At 39.5% G+C, this 23,944-nt stretch overlaps 3 protein-coding genes across 4 annotated transcripts; 1 reads left to right on the top strand and 2 right to left on the bottom strand.

Annotated features, from left to right (window-relative positions):
- Positions 1 to 974: 974 nt before the first annotated feature.
- On the top strand, positions 975 to 10,198 carry slc12a9 (solute carrier family 12 member 9). Its single transcript, XM_055043748.1, has 14 exons — positions 975 to 1,283; positions 4,106 to 4,312; positions 4,450 to 4,584; positions 4,695 to 4,832; positions 4,911 to 5,213; positions 5,314 to 5,421; positions 5,591 to 5,702; positions 5,792 to 5,949; positions 6,020 to 6,102; positions 6,588 to 6,712; positions 6,827 to 7,019; positions 7,105 to 7,279; positions 8,791 to 8,937; positions 9,019 to 10,198. The coding sequence occupies exons 1-14, from the start codon at positions 1,271 to 1,273 to the stop codon at positions 9,858 to 9,860; spliced, it is 2,739 nt and encodes a 912-aa protein (XP_054899723.1). The 5' UTR covers positions 975 to 1,270; the 3' UTR covers positions 9,861 to 10,198.
- Positions 10,199 to 11,062: 864 nt separating this feature from the next.
- Positions 11,063 to 16,402, bottom strand: hsd20b2 (hydroxysteroid (20-beta) dehydrogenase 2). The gene is made up of 12 exons (XM_055043749.1): positions 16,296 to 16,402; positions 15,105 to 15,324; positions 13,941 to 13,987; positions 13,716 to 13,791; positions 13,495 to 13,605; positions 12,960 to 13,027; positions 12,811 to 12,855; positions 12,694 to 12,728; positions 12,538 to 12,619; positions 12,379 to 12,444; positions 11,316 to 11,465; positions 11,063 to 11,228 (listed from the first exon to the last, which is right to left on the bottom strand). The coding sequence occupies exons 2-12, from the start codon at positions 15,283 to 15,285 to the stop codon at positions 11,106 to 11,108; spliced, it is 984 nt and encodes a 327-aa protein (XP_054899724.1). The 5' UTR covers positions 15,286 to 15,324; positions 16,296 to 16,402; the 3' UTR covers positions 11,063 to 11,105.
- A 2,044-nt stretch (positions 16,403 to 18,446) lies between these two features.
- On the bottom strand, positions 18,447 to 23,029 carry LOC129368667 (very-long-chain 3-oxoacyl-CoA reductase-like). 2 transcript variants are annotated; one of them, XM_055043737.1, is made up of 13 exons: positions 22,924 to 23,029; positions 21,867 to 21,942; positions 21,722 to 21,752; positions 21,255 to 21,301; positions 21,019 to 21,094; positions 20,798 to 20,908; positions 20,497 to 20,564; positions 20,350 to 20,394; positions 20,233 to 20,267; positions 20,073 to 20,154; positions 19,925 to 19,990; positions 18,787 to 18,936; positions 18,447 to 18,699 (listed from the first exon to the last, which is right to left on the bottom strand). In XM_055043737.1, exons 2-13 carry the CDS (start codon positions 21,900 to 21,902, stop codon positions 18,553 to 18,555), a joined length of 894 nt encoding a protein of 297 aa, XP_054899712.1. In that variant the 5' UTR covers positions 21,903 to 21,942; positions 22,924 to 23,029; the 3' UTR covers positions 18,447 to 18,552. The 2 variants fall into 2 exon arrangements, with proteins under 2 accessions (XP_054899712.1, XP_054899711.1); XM_055043736.1 differs by having other exon boundaries at positions 21,722 to 21,942.
- Between the last annotated feature and the right edge of the window lie 915 nt (positions 23,030 to 23,944).

Here is a 23,944-nt window from a genome sequence, read left to right as displayed (position 1 = left end):
AATGATTTGAAAGACCGGGTTACGCCATCAGTGAATTCTGTCTTCCCTGATGGTTTTTGCCCATATTCCAAGATGGCAGCGTCAGAATCTGTCAGGTTCAAAATGTGCCAGAGTGGCTCAAGCACTCTGGCTGGAAATAAATGTAAGAATAACTCCTCAGCAAATGGATTTAAAGTCAAATATGACCACAATTAAAATAGTTTCATGACAGACTGATGTGTAAATGTGATCAAAATTACAGATTACTAAGTAGATGCTGGTCAGGCAACTTTAAAATCTGTTGAAACTTATATTTTCATCCACTGTTTTATTTTTCTCAAGCATGTTTCTTGTTTTCATTTAATCCAATGTTGTATGGGTAGTTTTTTTTTGTCTTGAAGGTATCATTTGTGTTTTATGTCATTTGATTATTCTGTTTGTCTTTTAGTTTAGTGTTTCCTAGTCTCTGAAGAAAAGTAAAATCAATTATTCAGCTCGACTATGAAGCACTTGGTTGTTTTCATTTGTGATATGGACATAAACTTAACTCTGACGTTTCATCCTATCCTATTTGGATTGGATGAATAACGCACACGGTTTTTGATAATGTAACGAGGATCAAAAACAAAACAGGGGAACCCCGTGTGCTCATTTTGAATGACAGAATGATAGAAAATTGTAAGCAATTGTCACAAAATAATAGATTTTAAGAAAAGTTTGAAGATTGTTCACAGGGATCCGTGCATGGTACTGTACAGTGACCTCTTGTGGCGGCAAAGAAAACTGCAAGTTTTGATTAGCAATTCCACTTTACTTGGGTTTTGCAGACATTGTTGTCCATGTTTTTCTCTTGCAATAAACATCCACTAGTCTGTGAAATAACCCAGCATCCCCAGTCAGCTCCGTTACTGCTGAAGATGCATTACGGGATGTTTCCGAGGCAGCGATGGTTTGACAGGTCCGGCATCAGGGGCGGGGTTATGCCCCACCAGCGGTACCGTGGCTCGTGTTTGAGATGTTTTCGTCCTCCCCTTCTGGGTGTCACATGGGGCTCTCTCTGTTCTCCCGTGACTATTTGTAGCAAATAACAGGGAGGAGCGAGGCGTGACGGGGTAGCTGTGTTGTCATTGGGCAGCATATTTCCCACCACATCCAGCTGTCCGGGGGTAACTCCGTCCTTTCACCGGCCCGCCACGGTCGCATTTTTCCCGCCGGAGCTTCGCCTCAACGCCGCCCGAGCCACGCGCGCACACCGGAGCCCCGAGAGCAGGAGCCGACAGGCAGGAAGTGGATGAAGCTGAGCGGTAAGCCTTTATTTTATGAGGCATCTCCGGATGCAAACATCCAGGCTGTTGTTATCTTCCTGGCGTAAGAGCGGCGGTAACTTCCTGACCTTCACTTCCGAAGCGTAAACAAAACGTCAAGTGTTTTTCATTGCATCTTAAAAACGCGTTAACTTTTTTTTTTTTATGTAACGTATGCTGCAGTCGCTCCGCCTTCACGCACCGGAAGCGCTGGTTTATGTTGGTAAGTTGAAGTGGAGCTCGCTGAGGTGCAGAGGGCCTTTAGATAGATGTGGTCGGTCTGCAGCTGCATCAGGAGCTCAGTGCGTCACTAGCAGCCTCCTGCGGAGCATGCAGCCCGGCAACATCACACTACAGGGAAGGAAACGCAAAAAGACCTACAACTTCCCCTTTGAAACGACACTTTAAGGTCATAGTGAGGCGCAGAGCCTCTAAACCTTCGAGTTAATTCACGAACAACAGAAAACTAAATTGTAAGTTGATAAAGATCACAGGAAGCTGCATAAGAAGCTACAGCTCCCACTGTGAAACTAGTTATTTATGGCATCCCTTTGTGAAAACCTTAAATAAACTCATCTTTCTTTAGAGGAACAAAGTGCAACACCTAAGATGTAGAATCAAACTTTGGATTGAGTCCATTTATTATTAACGGGGAAAAGATGAGAAATAATTGCATTGACAAAATGACCCGTTCTGCTGTTCACTGACTGCTTAGACAAAGATGCTGCTTTGTCTGAGCAGCATCTATGTTTCTCCTTCAACATTCCTGGAACATTTGGAGAGAAAGACCATCCGTCTCAAAATCAGTCCTCTTCCCTTCAGCTAATTCCACAGTTTTTCTTTTGTAGGGTTTAGTTCTGGACACAGATACTTGTGGAAGAAGAGAAATGTTCCATCTGTATGTTTTGGGCTTTTATCCTGCTGAAATAACCACCTCTGAACCATTTTCAGTCTTTTTTCTGTTCCTTGTTAGATTGAGGCAAATTCTATTTGATTTGTTTTTTTTTTTTTTTTCAGCATATCTAATCTCGACGTTATGAAGTGATAAAGACGGTGTCTCAGTTGCTCCAAAGCAAACAGGAAGACCGTTATCGGAGAGATTTGCATCCTCTTTACCATCGGCTCTGCTTGTCCCATCATGTGATTCCTTTAGCTGAGCAACTCATCGAGCGTTTCATCCGATCATTACGAGTAATCTTCAGGGGGAAAAAAAAGGGTGAGTTAAAGGACATCCGAGGCATGGCACTCTGCTGAAATGATCTCTTTCTGATGTAAGCTGCATGTGAAAAGAAGCAAGCTGCTACGAATCAGATGACTCCAAATACCAACCTCCGGTGTTAGACTTTATTAAGAAGCGTGACATGAAATCTTGACTCGGCTTCTCCTTTGGGGCCTCTGTAAGCAATATCTTGTGCAACCATTTGCTTTAAAGTTCAAAATGTGAGGATATTTTAAACACTGGTAAAGTGACTACAATGAGCAGAACTCTTAAAAAAAAAAGAGGAACTACTGTAAAAAGAAGGAACTTCTTAACTTAAGGTGTTTATTTTCATACAGAGCAAAAAACATCTCATAAAATGTTAAAACATTCTAATTTTATTAGACTACACAAAACCACGCTGCTGTAAATTAATCTATACTGTACGGTTAATGAATTACTAAAGTAATCCTGCATCTTTTAAGGCTTTCGCGTTTCCATCATGCAGTAACCATGGATTTTATTTGGATTTTATGAGATAATTCAACACCAAGCAATGAGCGAATGAATGTGAGCAGGAAGGGAACAATGCGTGGGTTACAGGTTTTTGTTTTTGCAAAAAAAGAGAAAAAGAAAAAAAGAGCTGCCTTTTGATGCAGCTGTAGGTCTGTTTCACATGTCTTGGGAGTGGAAAGTGAAGTTTTTGCCCATTCCTTTTTGCAAAATAGCTCAGTTTCAGTCAAACTGCATGGAGTTTGTCTAAAACGAAATCACATTTAACATCATATATTTGCAAATATGATGCACTAATATATTAGCCCTACAAGGTCTTGTGATTTGACTAAAAAACAATCCTGGAGGGACAGCTACAGATTCACAATTTACCGGTTCAATGGGTTTTATCAGTACATTCTGGTGCAACCAGATTTTTGACATGGCCCAAGATGAAACTGGGTTTGACAGCCCTGATCTGCATGGACAACAAAAAAATCAACTGGGCACACGCATCGTTCAACCAGACATAAACCTAAACACATTTATCCCTCCACTGAAGTTTATTTCACACTTCAGATTACAACAAAACAAACTACAAACCAGCTTTACAGTGAAACACTTCAACTGTTTGTTGTTTTTTTTTTTGTGCATGGCAGCATTTTATTTCTTTTATTAAACGCGTTTTGAGACTCAACAATGAACGCTGTTCACTGACTGATTTTCTGATGTCCTGCAGCCCATGAAGAGATTCCCATCACAGACTCATGTCTGTTTTTAATGCTGTGCCTCCTCAGGGCACAATGATCACAGCTGTTCGGTATTTATCCATCTGACTTCCCCGCAGATATTTTTTTTGCACTCACAGAATCTTTTTATGATGCCAGTTTCAGTATCTCTTTGACTGATTGTTAAAGTAATCTTTTTTTGGCTGTTTAATTTGTGCTGTTTCACCTGGTGTACTTTTAACATAACACAAAGTGCCTCTCAAATGTATTTATATAGCTAACATTTTCATATTGTAACCAGGAACTTTAATGTTTTTGTGGATATTTGACAGTTTTCAGGACAAGCTGGTTCAGAATCTAAGTCATTTGCAGCACCACAATGAGTTTGATTCCTCTTCTTGCAGCCATGCCAAACGAACGCTCCCCTCTCATCACCTCGGGGGTCTGCGGGCTGACCCTGACCGCAGCGACATGCGGCGCGGCGTCGGACTCCCCCCAGGACTCCAGCTCTGGGAAAGCAGCTCAGGACCCGCGCAGACTGAACACCTTCTTTGGTGTGATGGTGCCGACCATCCTCTCCATGTTCAGCATCATATTGTTCCTGAGGACAGGTGTGTGACGCAGGTTCAGAAATAATTTAGAGAAGTGAGGGGGGGAAAGCGAGCTCAGTTTAGTTTTGCTGTTTGTAAAGCATTTTGGGCTCTGCTCGGTCATGGTGACTCAGAGCGATGTGACCTCCATCTTGCAGGGTTTGTGGTGGGTCATGCGGGGTTGCTGCAGGGTCTTTTAATGGTAGTCGTCGCCTACACCATCATATCGCTCACAGTTCTGTCAATCTGTGCCATTTCAACTAACGGAGCCATTCAGGGCGGAGGAGCATATTGTATCCTTACCAGATGTGAACAGATTGTGGGTTTTTAATTATTCCTATTTTTCCACATTTATAGTTAGTACCACTTACAAATAAACAATCCTTAATGAAACTGATTTTAGACATGATCAGCCGCTCTTTGGGACCCGAGTTTGGTGGAAGCATCGGTTTGATGTTCTTCCTTGCCAAAGTGTTTGCGTGCGGCGAGTACGTCCTGGGTCTCGTGGAGGCCGTCCTAGATGTTTTCGGAGCAGATCCTGGTACGCTTAAAATCCCAACCCTACTTTTGATAATCGTCAGGCCACCCGGATTAAGGCCCGTTATTCTATTTATTTCAGAGTCGTCTGTTTCCGGAGGGCTGCGTGTTCTCCCTCAGGGCTACTGGTACACGGTTCTGTACTCCTCTGTGGTGCTCCTGCTCTGTCTCCTCGTGTGCCTGGTGGGCGCCCACATTTACTCGCGCACGGCCTTCGCCATCCTGCTGGTGGTCACCGTGTCGCTGCTGTCCGTCTTCATCAGCTCTGTGGCAGTCAAGCCGAGAGACTTTGTCATCACCCACCCGGGGCCCGGCAACCAGACGGTCCGCTACAACGCCAGCTACACGGGTTTCAGCGCCACCACCCTGAGGAACAATCTCGGCTGTGAGTCAGAATTATCGACGGTGCTGATGCTTGTGAAGAAGAGTGACCAGTGCAGCTTTTCTCTGGGTTTTGACTTTTCTTTAAATGTTTTTCTGTGCAGCCGGTTACTCTTTGGACTACAGCACCAACTCTGTCATGTCGTTTGCCACCGTGTTTGCTGTCATGTTCACCAGCTGCACTGGGATCATGGCTGGAGCCAACATGTCAGGTTACAGATTTATTTTAACGTCAACCACAGTGAATCCGCTCATTTTTGCATGAAGGACATTAAAGTAAACCTGCCTTCATTTGGCAAATAATGAAAAACAAGCTTTGCTTTTGCAAGTCTCTGCATCAACATGTTCATAGATCTTTGCTGCTTCTCAACCTGTGTGAAGGTGAGCTGAAGACTCCGAGTATTTCCATCCCTAAAGGCACCATCATCGCCGTCTTCTACACCTTCACCGTCTACGTCCTCCTCTTCATCCTGGTCAGCGCCACATGCGACAGGTGCTACGGCTGTCATGCCTGACCATACAACCTACCAGCTTCAGTGGTGTTAAACAGAAACAGATCATGGACGTTTTATTTCGTGTTAGGACCCTCTTGACTCAAGACTACGGCTTTCTGCAGCGAATTAACGTCTGGCCGCCGTTTGTCACCGTTGGGATTTACTGTGCCTCTCTGTCAGCTGCGATGTGCGCCATGATCGGAGCGTCCCGCATTCTCCACGCTCTTGCTCTCGATCATCTCTTTGGTAAGTCATATGATTTTTTTATTTTTATTTTTCTATTTTGAACACGCCCCCTTTCCTGTTTTCTTCTCAGGGTTGCCGTTGGCCCCAGCAACCGTCACATCTAGCTCTGGGAACCCGTGGGTGGCGGTGCTGTACACCTGGGGCCTGGCACAGGTCAGTACTGCACTTTAAATTTAGATTTAAAAAAATGTTTTCGTTTGGTCATTTTCAGATCTGGATAAATATTGATAAGATACTAATAATGTAGCTGTACTTCCAGACTTTATTACCTCATTGTCTAAATGTGTCCTTCCTGCCTTTTTGATATTTTATTCTTCCTTTCTGCATTGTCTCCTTCACTTCTTATATTTCCTTTCTTTCTGTTCTTCTTATGGTCTTTTTTTCCCTTCTTTCCTCACTTATCTCCTTCTGTGTTTTTCCTTTTGTCCAAACCATCCCTTCTCTTCTCCTTCATTCTTTCCCTTTTTTGTTTTCGCAGGCTGTATGATTAAGTAATAGTATGTCTCTTTTTAATACAAGGCCTGCAAATAACTGTGAACTCCAGAAAATGTAGAATTTCTGCATGGAAAACTGCAGCAACTCTGCAAACGGCATATTCTCAGACTCGACCCGTTCCTGTGTCTCCATGTTTCTGTCAGTGTGTGGTGTTTGCAGGGCACCTAAATGCTGTGGCGAGTCTTGTGACAGTCTTCTACTTACTTGCTTATGCTGCTGTAGATCTGGCCTGTCTGGCTCTAGAGTGGGCATCTGCACCAAACTTCAGGTAAAAATATTTCCTGTCAAAAACTCTTCTCATATATTTTTTTCTTCCTTGACTCCAGACTGTCTGGATCCAGTTTTCAGGGGTTCTTTGCGTTTCCTCCTTGTGTTTTGACAGACCGACCTTTCAGCTCTTCTCGTGGCACACCTGCCTGCTGGGGATCCTCAGCTGTTTGGTCATGATGTTTGTGATCAACCCTGTGTATTCTTCAGGCAGCATCGTCCTGCTGCTACTGCTGCTGCTTTTCCTCCACTACAGGTCACCCACAAGCAGCTGGGGCTACATCAGCCAGGCTCTCATTTTTCACCAGGTATCTGGACGCAACATATGCAGAACTCGGGCACGTTCCCCTTCGTGACTGTGTCGTTTCTGTTTGGGCATTGATGTGTGTGTAGGTGCGGAAGTATCTGTTAATGCTGGATGTGAGGAAAGACCATGTGAAGTTCTGGAGGCCCCAAGTCCTGCTGATGGTGTCCAACCCGCGCTCCTCCTGCCAGCTTATTCTGTTTGTGAACCAGCTGAAGAAGGGCGGGCTGTACGTGTTGGGGCATGTGCAGCTGGGAGATCTGGGTAATTATCTGTTTTTGATCTGTAATGTCCCCTTCAATGATCTTCTTTTTCAAAACTTTAATTCTTTCACTCCCACCTTGATGTAAGAATGAAATTGTGTCTCTGTCATTTGAGGGAGGGTATTTAGTCGTATAGTTTCATCTCCCTTGAGCTTTTTAAAATTTTGTCACTTCAGTATCACACATTGTATTGGATTTTGCAGGAATTTTACCTGATAGACCAACACAAATAAGCTCACAGCTGAGAAGTGTTAAGGGGGTGAACTGTGAGCTCATGTGTTAAGCTCATGCTGAGATTAAGTATTGGCTCAATACTTAATCTCTATACTCAATTGGATATTTGTCTGAACTTTGACTGGGCCATTTCGAACACATAAAAATGCATTTATCTAATCCATAACATTGCTGCTCGGGCTGAATGTTCAGAGTCTCTGCTGGAGAAATGCAGAGCGCCTCCTTCAACTTGTGTGTCCTCTACATAGTTTTTTTGGAAACCTTTCTATCAGACTACGCTTTTGTCAGTTTATCTCCTAAAATCTCCACAAAATTCATTGTTGTGTTTGTAATGTGACAAAATATTAATAATGTATGAATACTTTTGCTAAGTACGCCCAACGGGTGTCCTAGTCATGTGCCTGGAAGTATGCCACTGCTGTTATACATCAGCATGTGATGGTTTTGTCATTCATTCTAATGCAACACATCCGGTTTAGCAAGACGTGGTGAGGCAGTAGGTGTCCGTAAGTTTACATACACTACAATAGGCTCCTCTTGGGTTTGGCCTTTTCCCCAGTGCTGCTGTTGCAAATATCAACAAAGGTTTTCTCTGAACTGCCACCTGAGTGTTAGTCATATGAATATTCATTTCAGCCTAAATGGGTCATTACTTTTGTCTCCATGAACTCCAGGAAAATGCTTTAAGACAACAAGATGAAGTCATAGAAATTATGCACTTTTTAATTCTAGTTTCTTTTTCTTTCCTTTTTTTCTTGCTTTTTGTTGTTTTTTTTTTCAGTTTTTTGTATGTATGCCCCCTAGTGCTGTAGAAAACTCATTACAACCCCATTGCTATAATAACTGCAGGTTACCTTTATTGATACAAAGTAAACTCTTTATGAAATTCATCAAGACTATTCCATTTTCACACATTATTTATTAGTTATGTTAATTAGTGGAGATCTTTTTCTGATTTTATCATAAACTAAACACCAGATTTCCAGCCGAAGCAAATCAAGTTTTATTGTATTGCTTAACATTTCATCATTACTTCAAATAAATTGACACAGATCACAAACATATTAGTCCTCAAGGTGCAAAATATGGAATAAAATACTAATACTTAAAGTGTGTTTACGTTCAACGTTTACGTCAGACTTTCCTAGAGTAGGAAAGTCTGTTGCGTGCCACTCAACATATTTTCTTTAATATATCCGCATAGCAAACTTAATTCCCTTTAACGGTAATAATTTTTGTTAATTAGGGTCATGCTGTAATAAATGCTTTGTATTTCAGACTCCCTGCCATCAGATCCTGTCCAGACCCAGTACAACTTCTGGCTGAGTCTGGTTGATAAACTAGGTGTGAAGGCCTTTGTAGACCTCACTCTGTCTCCTTCAGTCAGACAGGGAACACAGCATCTGCTGCGCATCACAGGACTTGGTAAACGTTTCACCACCTTCTGTCTACACCATTGTTTTGTCTGCATGTGCCGGGTCTGATTTTTGCGCATCTTTCTCCAAGGTGGTATGAAGCCCAACACTCTGATTCTGGGTTTCTATGACAGCTGCACTCCGGATGATTTCTTCCTGCAGGACTCCGCCTTCTGCCGTTCATCTGCGGGAGAAGGCAGTGAGGGGGAATATAATTTTGGGGTGGACCTGCCTTCGCTGCAAGCCCATTTCCCTCCTGTCCGACACGTCGAGAGCCCCCGATGGCTGTCGCCGGACGAGTACGTTGGCATCATTTCCGACGCCATCAAAATGAAGAAAAACGTGTGCCTCGGCAGATACTTCTTCCAGCTACAGGGAGAAGGCAAAGATAGCAAAGTGGACGGGTCTGAGCGGACGATAGACGTGTGGCCGCTCAACCTGCTCCAGCCGGGCAACCAGGACTACCAGGACGTGTGCAGTCTGTTCCTGCTGCAGATGGCCTGCGTGCTCAACATGTCAAGCAAGTGGCGCCATGCAAGAATGCGGATCTTCTTGAATGTGGAGACGGGCTCCTCTGACCAGAGCTGGGTGGTCAATGAAGAGACGTTTCGGGAGCTGCTGAGGAAGCTGAGGATCAGGGCGTCCATCAAGATTGTGCCGTGGGACTCCGTGGTGCAGCACTACGCTCTGCCAGAGGGGGAGCGCTGCGAAGAGCCAACGCCAGGTTTATCTGACGACTTCCTGTCTGCAGTGAACCGCATGTTGATGGAGCACAGCTCTCAGGCTGCCGTGCGATTCCTGTATTTACCTCGGCCCCCTGCTGGTCGAAACCAGTCACAGCACTACTTGACTCAGCTGGAAGCAGTGACCAGAGGTTTAGGGCCGACGCTGTTGATTCATGGGGTCACCCCGGTCACGTACACTGATCTCTGAGCACGTTTCGTCTCATTTGATGATGTAAATATCACAAAGTCTTAGTTCTCTGTTTTCTTAAAACTAAGTAGAACCAATTCTGCATCAAATATTATTTAAGAATGTTATTCTGCAGTATTTATTTGTTTTACCACCTGATTTTTTTTTCTTTGCTTGGAACAGGTCCACATTCAAGTAGCACTTCAAGTTTAATAGGAATCATTCCTCCTTCATATACTTGAAATGGCTTTGTACTAAAAAGCCAGCATATTTGTGGTCATAATTTTTCTTGATAGAACTTCTTTGCAAAACTGTGTCTCCAACGGAACGATGAGAGAAATAAACATGTTAAAACACAATTTATGTTTATATTTCTTTCTCTTTGAAGCCAGAATTGTTGTCTTTCTCTTCAAGACAGCATACTGTCTTGAAGACTGTATGCTAAATGTCTATGGAGAAACTAGTTACTATACTTTAATGTTTTTTTTTTTTTTTAACAAACACACTGTCTTCAAACTTTAAAGCTTCTCATTTTCTCTTCTGAGCTTTTAAATCTTAATTTATTCCAGAAGTACATAATTTGGTTATTGGTCGGTTCTTTCTAGCAGCTTTGTTTTCTTAGATGTGTTTGGGGTCATCCTCTCCTCTCTCCACTGCAGTTATTGATTGTCCTCTTAACCTTTATGCATCCCCTAATTGATTAAACCTTTATTTAATACACATTTTTCATTCCTTCCAATTAATTTGCAGATTTCTGTGTTACTGCCTTCTTCAAATATTGTCTGTTTGTTACTCAGTGTTTTTCTGCTTAAAATGACTTATAGGAAACTAATTGTGTGTCATTCAAAGCTGCGTTCATGCCCACGGTACCACCAGTGGACATGCTGGACAGCACATGGGCATACCTTTAAACAGGCTGAGATTTATATATTAAATGCATGTATTTGTTTACTAAATACATACATACAAAGCAACATATTTTTCTGAGGCACATAAATATCAATCTGTGATGAATCTTATTTTGCTTTTTGAATTATTTGTGTGGTTGTAGCAGTTATGCTACTGTGATGATAACAATAATACTGGAGGAGAGTAAATTTAGCTCAACTGTCGTCAATGAGACATAAAACACACAAACCTGATATATTAATGAATAAATGTTTATAATATATGAGGACGTATAATGCCTGCATCGGTCAACATAAAGTCAATGGTCATTTCAGTGAAATTAAAAAAACAAAACAACCTTTATTTTTTTCCCCAGATTCACACCTCTGCCTCGGGTTCTTCTGTCAGACAGGATTCTATCCTCACACTTTTCCTCAGCCGCTGGATGAAAAATGTTGACATCCGAAGCCAGTCCGGCACGAGAATGGAGAAGGCCACACTCTGTAGGATTTTGGGCAAGCAGAGAAAAGTGAAGAGACAGTTTGAAACCTTGGAACAGATCATGGCTTATTGCTGCTCTGCTCTGACCTGCAGTGCATGGGACAGACAGCCGCTGGTGAAGGTGGAGTGACCCACAGTGTTCAAAGCCTCATAGACGAACTCTGGAGGACTCTTCACAAACAAGCTGACTTTTAGTTTTTTTGTCATGTTGGTGGACACCATGAATGGGGTCACGCACTGAGGAACAGTAACATCAAAATTAGATAACATAACAACAAAGGTCAAGACTCATTTTTAAAGATGCACGCTTTTTCAACTGAATGACAAATTATCCTTGATTTAACACAAGATAACAAATCTATTAGTTGATAGAAATGATGTGATGACCTTAAGCTGAAGTAACTTTAATGGGATTTTATCCTCCACCTGAGAACTATTCTCATTAGTGGTGCAAAAATATGATGTTCAATTGATTTGGTCTTCTTGGACATGGACATTGTTATTCTCTGGTCTTGTTCTTGACTCTGTGTTGGGTTATCCATTGAAGCACTGACACATTGGAAAGTCACCCAAACTCTTAAATAGATTTTCCTATCCTCTGAAAGGCTGCAGTCATCCCCATTCCTTCTGCACCTTTTCTATAACGTGTTTTCCTTCCACTCAACTTCCCCATTCATATGGTTGTTTATAGCACCCCGTGAAAGTCTTTCGCGGTAAGACACGTCAAGCATGTGTGCCGGACAAGTCACGAGTCCTCTTGCATGATTCTTCAGGTCAAAATGGGAAAATAAAATTAATGGGTTAAAAATATTTCGTATAACTGTTTTCTCAAAACAATCTTAATATTCTGAGAAAATGTTGGAGTTTCATTAGTTGTAATTCATAATAATTAAATGAACAAAACAAATGCCTGTTATTCTTAGAAAGCCAGTTAAGTAAGGATAGTATTGCATATCAACTTGTTTATCCTTTGTAATAGCATAAAATATTAAATGACAAAAAAATGTTGAGTTATTTTCAATCTAGAAAGAAACCAATTGGATTAGTTCATCCAATTATTTGACCTTCAGTCCACACCATTATATTTCAGTCATAAATGTAATGTATCATAAAGACAAATGCAGTTTTAGAGAGGGCAGGTGTGCATTACCTGGACTGTGATTCCCACTGACTTGTACTCAGCATGTAAACACTTGGAGAAATGTATCACAAAAATCTGTAACAAAGTATACGTAACGTTGAGGGTCATTGAGTGAGCAGGTTATGATGGGTTTGAATGAATGTGTGAAAATGAACACCAGAAAAAGACCTTGGTGGCCGAATAGAGAGACACCAGTGGATGTGGACGGACACCCATTTCAGAGGAGATGTTGATGATTAATCCTTTGCCTCTGGAAAAGGAAACCCAAATGTTTATAAATCTGGTCATCCTAATGCTGCATGTTATTGATGTGTCTGTGGATACCTGAGCACCATGCGAGGAAGAATCAGCCTGGTCATCTGTATTGTGACAACATAATAGTTTTATAGATAGGAAGTTGTATGAAACCCATTAGATGGTATGTTAGCGTAGACATCTTACCTGGGGTACAGAGAGTATGTTACAATTGACGATCTCAGTGATTTTCTGTTCAAAATAAATAGAAATAACATTAGAAAATACATATTAGCCTCAGTTAGTTTAAATCATCTGGTGTTTGGCCCTAAAAAGGGATATTTATAATGGATCACCTTTCCGGGATTTGGTGTTTCCAGAAAATAGGCAAAATGATCATTGCAGATCATTCCAACGTTGTTAACTGTGAGGTTCAAGACACAAGAACTTTCATTAATAAACACCACCGTTGTCTTATTTTGAAGGGAAAAGCAGTAAGTGTCAGATATATAATAAATCAAAACACTGTTTCTCTTGTCTGGAGATTTGAATTAGTCAAATATCTTCTTTCACTTGTAGGAGATTCAGACAGCCCATACATCTCTTGACACGTAAGTAATCTGTGTCTTGAACAGAAGAGTCTGTCCGCCTGTCCATCTACATGGAAACCAACCTTTGAGCTGACCAGTAGGTGGCAGCAGTTCTCTCCTAATTAAGTCTTACTTTAGGTTTTAGCTCAGGCATCAGCCATGCTATGCAATTGTTTTTAACTGTTGGAGGAGATTTTGAATATGGAGAAAAACTTAAAAAGAGTAAAACACAGAAATGTTTTTAATGTTAAACACAAACTGCTTATGAATAATAACTTGTAATTGTGTTTTTCTATATTACCCAGAATTCCAATCTCCAGGTCATGGATCTCCTGAGCTATGGTTGAGTAGATGCTGCCACCTTCTGTGAAGTCCACTTTGATGGTGTGAGTCTTTCGTCCGTACTTGCTTTCTGAGGCAGACGGTAGATGTTTGTTAACCGTTTAAGAGAAATTAAATGAGTTTATTGGCCATGACGACAACATTAGAGGACATCTCCATCTTCATCTCTGCTTGACTCACCGATTTCTTTGGCAACCTTTTGAAGCCTCTCATCAGACCTTCCTATTAAAACAACATCCAGACCCCGACGTGCCAACTGGAGGAAGACATGCAGACAGATGGTGAAGATGCTGCAGCTCAGACAAATATCTGTCTTGTTAAATATGTAGATTCTGTCTTAAATTACTACACACAGATATAAGAAATCTGAAATCTAATTTTTCTGAAATGAACCCGCAAACTCACCTCAGTTGCATAAGCCCTACCAATGCCAGACGTGGCACCAGTTACAACTGCACAAAAATAAGTAGAGAAATGTCAACTTTGTAGAATGTCTAGCGATTTAAAAATACAAAATTTTAAGTTTGGTAGGACAGATTCTTTTAGCAAACTGATCAAAATGTACACAATATAATTTCACAATTCAGACAACTTTAAGCTCTTTTTAAGCTAAGAAAAGCTTAAAAAGACCCGAGCTAAAGATGAGGGATGAGGTAAGCAGTAAATGACTGAAAACGTCCTGAGCTTATGTTTTGCTATAAGTGAGTGAGATTTACAGTTCAAGTTGTGGCCTGGGAAAACTCGCCTCCCATAATCCCTGCCCTCAAGGAAAAATGACATTCTGCGGTTTATGCAGTGTAGACCCCACACAAAGCATGTTAGCTAGTAAGTTAGTATTTTCATGAGAAGGGGATCTTAACACATGAATGACAGCAACAGAAAAACATTTTCCTAGCTTCAGTTAGAGCACAGAAATGTACAGAAGATGCGTCAGTAGCAAAACTATCTTAGTAGCTTGAATGCTTTAGAGCAGTGATCACCAAATGGTTCAGCTAATAGTCAATGGTGGTAGAAAAGTCAGGGGAAGACTGTTAACCTGTTTTGCATATGTATGAAACAATAACACACTAAATGTCATTCTTGACAGCAAGGTTTCCCCATAAAACTTATTAAGCCCAGTGGTTGGGTCCCAGGGCAGACATTCATCCAGCGGCCCGTCGTGTTTTTGAGTTAAAAAATGTTTAAAATTGACAAGAAATTTGAAAAGATCACTTCATAATCATGTTTTCGAAAGATTGGAAGATCAATGTCTCAACACCAACTATATATATTTTAAAAAATACTTAAATAAATAATTAATGTTTAGCCTGATGGGGCACCAGGCTGATAATACACTGGGAGAAACCAAGTGGACGTTTCACAAGTCTAGAATGAAAGAATAATTTCACAAAAAGCTGCTTTTGCATATTACATGTTCCACTTGTGGAATTTTAACCATATAAATGAGTAAATATAACGGCTGAGGAAGGCTTATAAAGCCAATTATGTTTTAACTTTTTTTTTTTCATCAAAAATACTTGGTTGGTTGAATTTTTGTGTGTGTTTGTGTGTGCACAAACTTTACTTTACCTGCCCATTGTCCATACTTTGTCAGGTTCGCCTGACAAAGCGACGACAAGACATACTGTCTGAATCCACAGCAACATGTCCAGGTGAGTTTCAGCAGGCAGAGAGCCAAGATTAATAATCCAAAGAGCACCAGAACATCAGTCAGCAGCGTCTTAGAGGAGAACTCCAGGCCAAGCAGCATTTTCAGCTGAATGTGCAAGAATTTAGTAACAGCTTTCTCCTTTTTATAATAGAAGAAATGAAAACATTTAGTTTGTGCTTTCTCCCCACATTTCTCCACCTCCTCTTAGTCATTTTCCAAGACGTTGCTGCAGTAGGGTGTTTGTTGACACGGTGAACTTGTTGACACAGAAAGTAGTTCAAAGAAGCAAATGTCCTCTGACTTTAACAAAATGTCCAACCAGGTTCTGATCCAACAATATTTAATATTTTAACCTGCTGAAGTATTTGAGTCATATGAACTTGATAAAGCGTGATAGAGTTACAACCAATTTACCATATTTAAACATATAATTTTTTAAAGATAAACCACGATTTGTTTTGAGTCAAAGCATTAAATAGATACAACTAGTCTGCACCGATTGCATCTAATCACAAGAGGCCCAAGCAAAGAATCAAGATGGTAACAGAGAAGAATCACAGGAGTGATTCAGGCTGCTTTTCTATCAGCAGCTTTATAGAATCATAAATGGAAAAAACAGCAACACATTTCCCCCAATATCACACAGTGCAGAAAAAGAACTAATTAATAAACCAAACACAGTAATGACCTGCCAGGTATCAGTGTTTTCACATGTTTCTTACCAGTATAATAACACAAGTTCACAGCCTTTTGCCGTTAGTCCAACGGCCAATAACCCAAAACAAAACGACCCAAATGGGAGCAACTTTTCCTAAGTTCCCACATATAAAACAATTATCATCTGCAAAAGCCAATTATAAGACCGAAATAAGACAGTTATAAATCTACGTCACGACATGATTCCTCATAAAAAGGACAACAAAAACCTTTAAAGCTTCTTCCGTTACAGTCCAACGGCAAACACCCAAAAGACGCACAGAGAAGCTGCATCAAAGCCCCCATAAAACCTAAAATATGCTTTTAAAGTTTACAAAAATAATAAACTGTCATCTATAAAATGTCCTCGCAATGTAAAGGATACAGACATGCAACGTTTGAACAAGCATTACCTGTGCAACGTGTGAAGGAATCGCAGGAGTGATTTTAGGTTTGCTTCTTTCTCATCAACAGGTTCAATGAATGAGAGGATGACATCGCAAAAGCCCCCTAGTGGTGAACGTGGTACTACTGGTCGATTTCAAGTTGCTTTTTTAAAACATAACAAACATTAATGCAGCACAAGTTCATTTAAATAATTTCTAGACTTAAATATGTGCATAGATATCAATTCAAAACCCTTTTTAATGCTATAAAATCACATGAATAGTTACATGAAATATCACAGAGCTGCACTGAAGAGACAGTTAGTCTTCAGCCTGTCACATGTTATGATGTGTCAACTGTTTGTTTCATTTAAAGGGAATGTTTGACAAGCTGATACTCCCTGTGGTTAAATGACAGAGTGACAACAACGGTGATAGCGCACAGAATGTGCAAATCCAGTCCTGTCGCCCAAATGATAGGAAAATGCTGGCTATCAACAAACGCTGTCCGTCTGATAAATTACATTGTCATTTTGTTTTGAGAAAATTTCTCTATTCAAACTCCTTTCACTACTAAACATCATATATGTGTATTTTTCCTTTTTACTCCTCACTGGTTAAGTAAATGCAACATTTTTGTTTGACAAGCCAGATAATGCGAGCAAAACTTTCATTTTAATAACAAATGAGTATAACCTGTCAATGGATCCAAGTTGTTGCTTTCTTGGGCGAAAAACTTGCATGTTCGCTCCAGATCTTTCTGAAGCTGCCTGGGCCTCTTCAGCTCGTTCCTTTGACTCCACTTTCTGAAATTTCGTGAGTTGCACCAGTTCGTGTTTGGTTTACGGTGAAATGTTGACTTTCCCACTTCCAAACGTTGTCCCCTGAGGAACGCAGGTACACTTTCAGGAGTTTGGAAACACAGTTTTATATCTGTAAAATTGTGTTATTGTTTTTTGTTTGTTTTGAAGGATTACTGAAAACAGGAAGACTATTTATGCTATGAATTAATGAATGGAAAAGGGGTATGATTATATAAGTTATACTCATACTCCTTCATACATCGTACTCCTTTTCAGACTCACAGTCACCAAATAAGTGGTGTATTTACATGTATTTACGTATGTAAATTTGATAGTAAGGTATTAAGATCTTATTATTATCTTTTGTTTTGCTGATGAAATGTCTGTCTGAAATAAATTATCATCAAATCAAATCAAAATCATGAAAAGCTTTTTTTGTGACGCCTCCATAATCAGAATCTCTTTCACATTACTTCTTACTAAATCAGATGATGTTGCTTTGAAAATTCCTGTTGTTTTCTTGACTTTTATACATTTTCTTGGAGTTTTCTGAATATCTTGTAATGCCTCTTTATTTTAATTCACGCATGACAGAGTGACAACATAGAATGTGCGCTATCACTACACATTCTTAGTTACTTCTTACTAAGGGACTTAGTTTTGTGTGTTTCTGAATTAGTCATAGATTCCAACATGTGGTGTAATTTTCTAGTTTCTAAAAATAACATTGACATGTTTAATACTACGCCTCTCATCCCTACTGCAGTTGGAAATCGTCCTCTTAACCTTTACTCACTTTCTACTGATCTTGTATTTTGATTTCTTCCGATTAATTCACAGTTTTTTTTTTATATTACAGCCGTCTTGACGCATATTTTCCTTCAGGAGCAAATCTCCGTATCACAAGGACACAGTTTTTGATGCTGCACTCACGTCATGAAGCAATACATCACATTGGTCATGGAGTCTGTAGAAACAGTGGAGATTCACAGAAACAAGTTACTGAAGTTTTTACAGTGAGTCCAGTGTAATCCAAAGCTGCTTTCATGGCCACAGTTCCGCCAGTGGATATGCTGTACAGCACATGGGCAAACAGGTGGATATATATATATATTTTTTTTTGTTTGTTTGTTTTTTGTTGTTTTTGTTTGTTTGTTTACATAGAGGTGTTTTTAAGTTCTTCACTGTTTTTTTATTTATGAGGAACATAAATATCAATCTGTCAGTGATCTAATTTTGCTTTGTGCATAATTCACAGGCAGTTTTTCAGTTACTTTTGTCACTGTAGCATTGCAGAGTTATGCTACAGTAATGACCTTCTTCAAGTGCTCAACTCTCATGATGAGACAGAAAAGACACAAACCTGATCCGTAAATGAATAAATGAAATATATCTATTTTTATTTTCTGTTGTAATAAGATGACTTCTTACAATGCCAGCATTTGGAAACAAGAAAGTCAGAGATCATTTCAGTCAAAGATTTACTTCTTTTTCTTTCTAGAGAGACTCTTTTCTGCCTGAGGAGTTTTTTTCTGTAAGGCTTCTATATTCCCATATTTCCTCAGCCACCGGATGAAAAATGTCGACATCCGAATCCAGTCCGGCACGAAAACGGAGATGGCCACACTCTGTAGGATTTTGGGCAAGCAGAGAAAAGTGAAGAGACAGTTTGAAACCTTGGAACAGATCATGGCTTATTGCTGCTCTGCTCTGACCTGCAGTGCATGGGACAGACAGCCGCTGGTGAAGGTGGAGTGACCCACAGTGTTCAAAGCTGCATAGACGAATCCTGAAGCACTCTTCACAAGCAAGTTGGCATTTACGTTGTTTGTCATGTTGGTGGACACCATGAATGGGGTCACGCACTGAGGAACAGTAACATTGAAATTAGATAGTATAACAACAAAGGTCAAGACTCATTTTTAAAGATGCACGCTTGTTCAACTGAATGACAAATTAACCTTGGTTTATCTCTCAAAAGTATGCCAGAAAAAATACCAATCTATTCTTATATTTCTGTGTCATCCATGTACAATTGCAATAAAAACATTCTATATAATTTTCTAAACTGATTTATGTTGATACAATCTTCCAAGTCCTGATCCAAATTCACTCCACAGACTGGAATGCCCAGGCTTCTCATTGGTCTATGTGCTTTTTGCTTTCTAACACTCATTGGTTAAGTCATCTTCTAATGTTTTCTGGTAAGTGATCATTTCTTACTCTCTGTATTATTTGACCAGTTTTGTAATTGACAGAATCCATGAATGTTGTCTATTTCAAACAGTAATTAATTTGTATGGTCGAAATATCCCATTTTAATAATTATCCCTACTGCTTTTTATGTTCATTGTGCAAAGTGGCTGAAAAGTGTTTTTTTTAAGTATTTCCCCAAATTTCCACACAGTAATTCAAATATGAGGACAGCATTGAAAAGTATAACTTTGAGGATTCCTGGTTTATCAAATGCCTCGTTTTTGCCAAAACTGTAAAACTTTTTGTTAGTTTTGGTTTTACACGCCTAAAGTGACTCTTCCAGCAGATCGAACATAATACAAAGAAATTTATTCTCATTTACTTGTTCAATGCAGATATTATTCATCGCTACTGCATCCATTATTTTTTGTTTTCCAAGCCATATAATTTTATGTGTTGATAAAGCATTGCAAATTTATTTGTTGTCCAGTGTAATCTCATTGATTACAAAGGGCAAAAAAAGAGAAACAAAGGTTGATCAAAGCTTCTTTTAATCTATAAAGAAAGCAAGTAAATTGAAAAGGCTACATTTTTCAATCATAAATTAACTTTAAGATTAATCCAAATGCAGTTTTAGAGAGGGCAGGTGTGCATTACCTGGACTGTGATTCCCTCTGACTTGTACTCAGCATGTAAACACTTGGAGAAATATATCACAAAAATCTGTAACAAAGTATACGTAACGTTGAGGGTCATTGAGTGAGCAGGTTATGATGGGTTTGAATGAATGTGTGAAAATAAACACCTTGGTGGCCGAATAGAGAGACACCAGTGGATGTGGACGGACACCCACTTCAGAGGAGATGTTGATGATTAATCCTTTGCCTCTGGGAATGAGATGAAACCCAAATGTTTATAAATCTGGTCATCCTAATGCTGCATGTTATTGATGTGTCTGTGGATACCTGAGCACCATGCGAGGAAGAATCAGCCTGGTCATCTGTATTGTGACAACATAATAGTTTTATAGATAGGAAGTTGTATGAAACCCACTAGATGGTATGTTAGCGTAGACATCTTACCTGGGGTACAGAGAGTATGTTACAATTGATGATCTCAGTGATTTTCTGTTAAATAAATAGAAATAACATTAGAAAATACATAATAGCCTCAGTTAGTTTAAATCATCTGGTGTTTGGCCCTAAAAAGGGATATTTATAATGGATCACCTTTCCGTGATTTGGTGTTTCCAGAAAATAGGCAAAATGATCATTGCAGATCATTCCAACGTTGTTAACTGTGAGGTTCAAGACACAAGAACTTTCATTAATAAACACCACCGTTGTCTTATTTTGAAGGGAAAAGCAGCAAACAAAAGATGAATAATGAAACGCAACGCTTGTTTTTAACTGTTGGAGGAGATTTTGAACATGGAGGAAAACTTAAAAAGAGCAAAACACAGAAATGTTTTTAATGTTAAACACAAACTGCTTATGAATAATAACTTGTAATTGTGTTTTTCTATATTACCCAGAATTCCAATCTCCAGGTCATGGATCTCCTGAGCTATGGTTGAGTAGATGCTGCCACCTTCTGTGAAGTCCACTTTGATGGTGTGAGTCTTTCGTCCGTACTTGCTTTCTGAGGCAGACGGTAGATGTGTGTTAACCGTTTAAGAGAAATTAAATGAGTTTATTGGCCATGACGACAACATTAGAGGACATCTCCATCTTCATCTCTGCCTGACTCACTGATTTCTTTGGCAACCTTTTGAAGCCTCTCATCACACCTTCCTATTAAAACAACATCCAGACCCCGACGTGCCAACTGCAGGAAGACATGCAGACAGATGGTGAAGATGCTGCAGCTCAGACAAATATCTGTCTTGTTAAATATGTAGATTCTGTCTTAAATTACTATACCCACAGATATGATCAATACATCAAATATGAAATCTATTTTTTCTGAAATGAAGCTGCAAACTCACCTGAATGGCATAAGATTTACCAATGCCACACGTGGCACCGGTTACAACTGCACAAAGAAATTAGTAGAGAAATGTCAACTTTGTTGAGCATCGGAACATCGGATGAGTGTCTGAAACACCAAAAATACATTAGTACTGTGTAAATAATGACACATTGTAAAATGAGAACAGCGTTTTAAATATCATTCAGTGTAGAAGTACTTTAAGAGTTTATCTGTAATGGGGAGATTTAAATAATCACAGGTCGGTGATAATAAGAGGGACAGGGAAATCAAAAGATCTTGGACATGCTCCTTTTCAAACAAACTAGAAATTGCAAGTATGGTGGTATGATAATTTTATTGTACATTTATTTTTTTCTGTTTTTACTTTTTAGTGTCTGATCAAAAGGAAGGAAAATAAATATTTCCAAAATATTTGAAATATGATCATTTTTTTTGCGAATAATGGATTTCCTCATACTTTACCTGCCCACTGTCCATAGTCCCGCAGGTTCGCCTTACAAAACGACGACAAGACATACTGTCTGAGTCCACGGTAACATTTCCATGTGAATTTCAGAAGATGAAGAGACACAATTAAACCTCCTAAGACTGCCAGAACATCAGTCACCTTCGCCTTGTGGGGGAAGTCCAGAGCAAGCCGCATTTTCAGAAGAAGGTGGAAGTGTTTGGAAGAAATTTTCTCCCTTTTTAACAGAAGAAATGGAGATACTTAGTTTGTGCTCCTTCCCACATTTCTCCACCCCCTCTAAGTTGTTTTCCAGAGGGTTGATTGTTAATATGCTGAACTAGTTGGCACAAAAAATGGTTCTGTGGTTCTGGGAAGCAAACCTGGCCCAGGCGCATCCTCTGATTTTAACCAACCAAATTGAGATTCGACATTACACAGCAGTTTCTACCTGCTGAATTGTATCTGATAGTGTTAATAAGTAGAATGAGCTAATTTTATATTTAAAATAGCACGGTTTGTTGCTATTTTAGGCAACCTGTCCTCACTGCACTGGCACAAGCAAAACCAGGAATCAAGACAATTACAGAGATGTTGATGCTTTTATGTTACACGCTCTGAAAATGACAAACAAATATAATAAATAAATATTTATTGATTTAAAAATAAATAAATAAATAAATCTAGGGAGTGATTCTAGGTTGCTTCTCTCTCATCAGTTGTATATGATAAATAAAACACAATACATGCTTTCAATACCATACAGTGGAGAATAAAGCTAACAAATAAATAATAATAAACTGCCAGATATCAGTGTTTTGATATGGTTCTGACCAGTAAAATAACACAAGCTTTGCCGTTAATACAACGTCCATCACCCAACACACAACTGACGCACACATTATGTCTAAATACGCATGAAAATGGAGAGGAGCTTAAACAAAACAAAACAAAAGATCACCTACAAGAGCCAATTAATGAACAAAAATGAGAAAATATAATTAAATATCGGCGCCACAATATTAAAAAAGGACAACAAACAGTTTTTTTTAGCTTCTGCCGTTAGTCCTGTCACCCAACACGCCGCAAACGCACAACAGACTATTCATAAAACTACAACAAAATGCTTTTAAAGATTACAAAGATGATAAATGATTATCTATAAAATGTCTTCTGCGATATAAAGGGTAGTAATATACAACGTTTTGACCTCCATTACCTGTGAAAAAGAATCACCGGAGTGATTTTATGTTGCTTCTGTAGCGCAAAAGCCCCCTAGTGGTGGATGTGGCACTGCAGGTCAGACCCGTAAAGGCTAACTGATTACTACTGTCAGTCCCTCAATTAAAAATTTTTTAAAAAAATAATAGTGCAACATAAATTGCATTTCAATTATTTATAGGCGTATGTGAAACATGAATTAATAGCCTATCCATTCTGAATATTTTTAATCCTATGAAATTATAGAATACCCCAGAACATATTGTCACAGTTACAATGCGTCAGATGTTTATTTCAGTAGAAACAATCCTACTATTTCAATTCAAGGGAATCTTTGGATTGTGGCGGTGGCGAAGGCGCGACCAATGCATGGTCCGTGATGCGGTCGCATGTCTTCCACCTCTCATGACTCACGTTCCTGTCTGAACAAAACATTGAACAAAATACAGAAATGAAAAAACAAAGGGAATGTTTGTACGTTTACAGGCTGATACTGCCTCTGATTAAATGACAGAGTGACAACAATGGTGATATCGCACAGAATGTGCAATTCCATTCGTGTAGCCCACAGAACATGGTGGTAATCACCAAACTTTGTCTGATATATCAGGCCGTCATTTTTGTTTTGAGGAAATAATAGCTTCCCCTAAATACATTTGATCCACACACTCATGCCTGTCACCATGACAAATTTTGGTGGACAATAAATTCTTCCAGAAGTTATTGCAATAAGCGATAATGTTGCTTTGAGGCAATTTTCAAGTTATATAAGACTGATGGCATAATAATAATGCAAGAACATATTGTTAAGCATCAATAAACTTTGTGCAACTGGTCAATAAACTGGTAGACATTTTAAACATCCGAAATAAATAAACAAAACATCAGAACAAACTAATGAAATAAATTCTGAAGTCTCTGTAGACAAACTTTTCGGTTGAGACCAACGCACCAGACTAAAGACTTGTGTCGTCAAAAGCAGAAACAGCGTTTATTATTTTCAGATCCTTTGAACTAAC

Source organism: Poeciliopsis prolifica, unplaced genomic scaffold (genome assembly GCF_027474105.1).
Source record: "Poeciliopsis prolifica strain line A6 unplaced genomic scaffold, Auburn_PproV2 SCAFFOLD019, whole genome shotgun sequence".
Lineage (NCBI taxonomy): Eukaryota > Metazoa > Chordata > Actinopteri > Cyprinodontiformes > Poeciliidae > Poeciliopsis > Poeciliopsis prolifica.
Note: the sequence above shows the minus strand (reverse complement) of the source record. Positions and strands in the feature narration are given on the sequence as shown.

Bases quoted from the DNA above. Each gene is read 5' to 3' on its own strand.
- slc12a9 (XM_055043748.1), top strand. The intron at 4,313-4,449 runs GTGTGTGACGCA...TCCATCTTGCAG, and splicing joins CATATTGTTCCTGAGGACAG to GGTTTGTGGTGGGTCATGCG. The intron at 5,422-5,590 runs GTTACAGATTTA...ACCTGTGTGAAG, and splicing joins GGCTGGAGCCAACATGTCAG to GTGAGCTGAAGACTCCGAGT.
- hsd20b2 (XM_055043749.1), bottom strand. From the start codon at position 15,285: ATGCTGCTTGGCCTGGAGTTCTCCTCTAAGACGCTGCTGACTGATGTT. The intron at 12,856-12,959 runs GTGATCCATTAT...TATTTTGAACAG, and splicing joins AAACACCAAATCCCGGAAAG to AAAATCACTGAGATCGTCAA. The intron at 12,445-12,537 runs GTCTTTTTCTGG...ACTTTGTTACAG, and splicing joins CTCTCTATTCGGCCACCAAG to ATTTTTGTGATACATTTCTC.
- LOC129368667 (XM_055043736.1), bottom strand. From the start codon at position 21,902: ATGCGGCTTGCTCTGGACTTCCCCCACAAGGCGAAGGTGACTGATGTT. The intron at 21,302-21,721 runs GTAAAGTATGAG...TTCTTTGTGCAG, and splicing joins GGACTATGGACAGTGGGCAG to TTGTAACCGGTGCCACGTGT. The intron at 21,095-21,254 runs GTGAGTTTGCAG...GTCTTCCTGCAG, and splicing joins GTAAATCTTATGCCATTCAG to TTGGCACGTCGGGGTCTGGA.